This window comes from Cariama cristata, unplaced genomic scaffold (genome assembly GCF_000690535.1).
Source record: "Cariama cristata isolate BGI_N322 unplaced genomic scaffold, ASM69053v1 scaffold2737, whole genome shotgun sequence".
Taxonomy (NCBI): Eukaryota; Metazoa; Chordata; class Aves; order Cariamiformes; family Cariamidae; genus Cariama; species Cariama cristata.
The window spans coordinates 10,796-15,862 of record NW_009624729.1 but is presented as its reverse complement, the minus strand read 5'-3'; the positions used below and the strand labels follow the sequence as shown (position 1 = coordinate 15,862).

General features: G+C 38.7%; 1 protein-coding gene across 1 annotated transcript; it reads left to right on the top strand.

Annotated features, from left to right (window-relative positions):
• Nucleotides 1-1,099: 1,099 nt before the first annotated feature.
• Nucleotides 1,100-4,679, top strand: ARSB (arylsulfatase B; the record flags this gene model as incomplete). The annotated part of the gene is made up of 3 exons (XM_009703266.1): nt 1,100-1,286; nt 3,728-3,918; nt 4,472-4,679. Coding segments are annotated over 3 exons (586 nt in total), but the record flags the coding sequence as incomplete, so codon positions are not given.
• Nucleotides 4,680-5,067: the final 388 nt, after the last annotated feature.

Here is a 5,067-nt window from a genome sequence, read left to right as displayed (position 1 = left end):
CTGCTTGCCTAAGATAAGGGCTTATTTGGTTTAACAGTCAGTTCAAAGTGTTGCTAAAGTGGTGCTTTAAAAATGAATCATGCAGCTTGCTACACTTCAGTGCTTAGTGGAGTTATAATATCTGATGTCTTGTGCTCTAGGAGGTCTTGGAAGTTTTGTGCTTTGATAGAGACAGATTACTAGAAATATTTAGTAAATAAACAAGATATTTATACTTTTATGTATATGTTTGTTGGCCTAAGTTTAGGGTAGTGCCTTTTTTTTTTTTTCCTGGAGGAGATAGGGGAGTTGACAAAAGTCAGCTTACAGTACACAGTAACTGAAGAGGTTCCTTGCATCAAGCAAAATGTATTACTTGGAGTATCATTGTCAGTCATGCTTTTGTAAAGAGATATAAAATTCACCACTTGTTAAGATTGGAAACTTATGTGGAGCTATTAAAGGTCAGATGTAGGCAGTGTCTAAAACTTGTGCCATCCCCAGCATCTAAGTGCTTTTTATAGTGCTCACACTGATTTTAAGTATGTGAGTAAATATATAAATGTGTATATATAATGTCCATTTAGAAGAGTAATGCAAAAATAGCTTTCTTACCATTTATTGTCTTTTCCTCTGGTGACTGTTCTCTGATACAGGCAAAAGCTTGGTAGCTTCACCCGCTGTGTGCCTTTTTGACCATCTCCATCCCTTTTAAAATCCCCAACTCCACACTGAGATGTTGTCCCTAGCCTTCAAACAGACCGTAATGGTAATTGTTACCTGTCAGATTTTTAGATTAAAACACAAAAGGCTTTGGCTTTTTGTGTTGGTTTTTTTTTTGGTTTTTTTTTTTCTTTTTTCTTTTTAATTGCACTTGATTTGTGCCTGGGAAGATCTTGTTAACCCCTGCAGTGTTATGTCCTTGTCTTCCACCATGCTACCCCTGCCCTCCACCTGTGGCTTCCTCATCTTCCTCGGTGCTACATGGATAAAAACAGGAGGCCCTAAAACTAATGCTAACCTCTGTTGTAGCCATGTTTCTTTTTGCACCTGCTTATAAGGTAGCCTATGGGAACACATCTCTGCATTGTAACTAATCTCTCATCCTTTTCTCTGCTAGATCCACACGGGTTTACAACACCAGATAATTTGGCCATGCCAGCCCAGCTGTGTGCCACTGGATGAGAAACTCCTCCCAGAGCTACTTCAAGAGGCGGGATACGTTACTCACATGGTGGGGAAGTGGCATTTAGGGATGTACAGAAAAGAATGCCTTCCAACCCGCAGAGGATTTGATACTTACTTTGGTAATGATTAGATTTAGCACGGGCAATAAATGCAAAGTTAAAAATGATTCGAGAGACTGCCCCATTCTTCAAAGAACAGCAGATTTACTATTAATGTAATAAGTAAATCAATACCGGGGCGTGCATGTTTCCGAAGTGTAACTGGTTAAAATAAGATAGTGCCTTAAATGCATGCCCAAGCCTTACAACTTATTGAAGAAAATATCGTAATTATTGAGTGGCTCCAAAGAAAGTATTTCTCTCTTTTTTAATTTGGTTCCATGATGGTTAGAAGATTTAAGGTGTAGTGATTGGTTTGCTTTGGAAATGTCTTTAATCTGAATGTTTTGTGTTAGATCAGGCATTAGACATGGCTTGCTCTGCAACTAATGTTACACTTCCAAAAGCTGGTATGTTTAAGGGAGAAATAGGCATCATACCACACTGTGTTCATGCTTTGTGAATAGAGTAGCATTGGTTTTCCAGAGCCTGTGGCAAGGAAGATAGTGTGAGAGCATTTATAAAACAGTATCCAAAAGCTCTTTTGCAGGAACTTGCAAGTAATGAAGTCAAACCCTCAGACTAAAAAACTAGTGCCAGAATTAGATTGTTCAGGTGTGAGTGTGTTACTTACAAAGCAACTTGTAGCTACCTGTTGTTTATTCTTCCTCTTGCAAAGGCTCCCGTCCCAGTGTTGATTGGACGTTTATTAGTTTTGCACAAGTGTCACAGATGTTACGTGAATTGGGCTGTCTGCAATACATCTCATTCTGCACGGTACTGAACGTGAAGTGGTCCATCTCCACTCGGTTGTTTTTAAGACACTTTCATTGAATGGAGACTTTCAAAACAGTTCATTGTGTTCAAAGTAACTTTGCAAGCTGTTGGTAGTACTGCTGCTCACCTTTACAGCTCAGAAAGTGAGATAGAGAGAAACTTAAGCAGAAGCCTGCGCTCCTCTTGTTTAGCCTTAGGTACTTACGTGAAGAGCCTTGCTGTGCTATGTGCCCTTTATAGACAACGTTGATCCAAACTTTAGGTGGGAAGAACTGTTCCCTTAGATTGTTTAGCTCTTTTGACTCTTCAGGGAGCTTGGGGCCGTGGATTCACAACTGAATTAGGCTAATCATAAGATAATGGCTCATTGCTTAAACATATATGCCTCCTCCTATCCTTTCACAGGAGCTTGGGATCTTCTTGACAGCATATATGTACATAGGCTGGCACTCCTCGAGAAATCTCACCGTGGGCCCATGCAGACTCTTAATGCAGGAGCCATAATACAGACTGGCTCTGGGTATGGTCATTGGGTGCCCAGTGTGACATTATTTTTCAGAGAATGTAGCAGTTTAATATATATAATATTCCTGTAATTCCAGTAGGCATTGATTGCAGTTAGGGGAATTTGGTTCTTTGGCATACTTGACAAAGTGTCTCCCCCAGCGGGCACTCAAAATGGAAAAGTGCAACTTGTGACTCTGAGTACGTTGACGTAGGTGGTCTGCCCACAAAATCAGTCTTTATGCTTTGGAAGAAAAGTCATTTTTTCCTCCCCAAAAACTGTTAGAAGTTTAGATTGTATTTAAACCAGAACTTCGTTCTTTCTGTACATACTTTTTTGCACAAGTAACTGTAGTTGAAGTTGCTGAATAAAAATTCAGGTGAAGTTCCTCCAGTTTGGATTTTTGTCCCCAGTTCTAGTTTGGTTTTGCAGAACTTTAGAATGTATTTTTGCAAATTCATCTGTTTTTTTCAAGGTATTGGGGGATAAATCTGAAATCTATTTTCAAAAGTAATAATTACTGAAATTCAAATGATGTTGAAGAATTTTGTTTCTGATTGATAAAAAGCAAAGGCATTCCATGCTTAACAAGATAGTCCTTGATAGGAGCAAATCTATATCTGTAGAATTTTTGCATAGTTTGTTTCTTTTGGGTATCTTTAAATAACAGTGTCTTTTTTTCACCAGTTGGTGTCAGCAGTGGATCACAAATAGTTTACAGCTGACACAAAAAATGCGTTATACTTGGATGTTTTTGAATAAATACGTTTTAAAAACGCCACACTTTCTAATAGAGAGAGGAGGCTTATATGAAAATACAACCATGCAAAATCATACCAGCTAATAATCAGAGTAGTATGTGATATGTCACTGCCTTTATCAATGTACTGGTTTAATGCTGGTGTCTTTGGTTTCAAGTTATAAATCTAAAGTCATTTAACTGCTTTCAAAGTGTTTCGTGTGTTTTGAAATTGCTACTTGCATTAGCAATAAAAAGTTCTATGAAGTACTAAATGTTGAGCTTCTTAGGGGATGTCACTATAGATGGTCAAATGTTGAACGAGTGTTTCAGCTCAAAACCACTGATGTTTTGACACTTATTTTTGACTTTCCCCCCCCAATGTATCTGTTTATGTGATATGATGTTGTCCCACTTACGTGACATCTTTTCATGTTCTAGGCTATCTTCTGGGGAGTGAGGATTATTATTCTCATGACCGTTGCGTCGTCATCAAGGCAAAGAACATAACGCGCTGTGCTCTGGACTTTCGAGATGGAGAAGAAGTTGCAACTGGGTTTAAAAACATGTACTCCACTAATTTATTCACAGAAAGAGCTATAGATCTTATAGCCAATCACAAAACTGAAAAGGTACAGTCAGCAGCTGTTACTTTGATAACTTCAACACTAAGGAATGTTTAAAAAAAAGTTAGTGAAATATGAGAGACCTGCGCTGGAGCTATAATTCAGGTCTATTCAGCAGGGTGCATGGAGCTAAATGTGAGAAGTAGTACTGGTAGAACTTGCCTTTTCTGCTGACAGGATGGGCTTTGGCAGCACAGTCCTGGCCTGCTACCCTTCTCCATTTCTTTTTTAATAATAAAAGTAATGAATTTATAGAAATGATTTATCATGTCGTTTGCTCTTCTAAAAAGAGAATGGGAAAAGTTTAATGGGAAAAGTTTCATAGAAAGAAACTCTTATCAACTGTGTTATGAAGAAAAGATACACCTAATGTTTTTCCACAGCTTTGCAGAAGTCCTTTATCAAAGTTTTATTAGTTTATATTTAGGAATTAGAAGAAAGAAACGCATCAAAACACAGTGCCTGCAGCTGTTGATGAATCAGGGCTGCTTTTGCTGCAGTACCTTTTGCATTTAGTACTTTATGTTCAACTAATTCCGTTCTATCCCTTCCACCCCAGCCCCTTTTTCTCTACCTCGCTTTCCAGTCTGTCCATGAACCTCTCGAGGTCCCTGAAGAATACACAAAACCATATTCTTCCATTAAAGATGTAAAGAGGCGCCATTATGCAGGGATGGTGACTCTTATGGATGAAGCTGTAGGAAATCTTACTGATGCGCTGAAAAGATACGGTCTTTGGGACAACACCATTCTTATTTTCTCTACTGGTAAGTTAATTTAAATATTCTTTCAGTAATAACTTTGATATAGCATCTAACAAGCTGACTACAGAGTCATCTGGCCTCTCTGTCCTTCCTCCATGTATTTTCTAACTACAGAAGAGTGATGAAAGTGAAACAGGACTTTATACGAGAAGGAGCAGTGTCTCTCCCCCCTCTTACGCCTTTCTCAAGCGTGATGAAAGCAACTCTAAAGAAGTGTCCATGCAAATGAGGGATACTCCTATGGGAGTAAAAACAGCATTGTAAAAACTGAAGGAGGGTGGTGAAGTTGAAGGCATCTTACTTGCCACTGCAGTTACTGAGTATCTGTCAGAACTGAATCCTTACTGAGAGCAATGTACCAAATTCATTTGTCCTGAGCTATAGGTAGCTG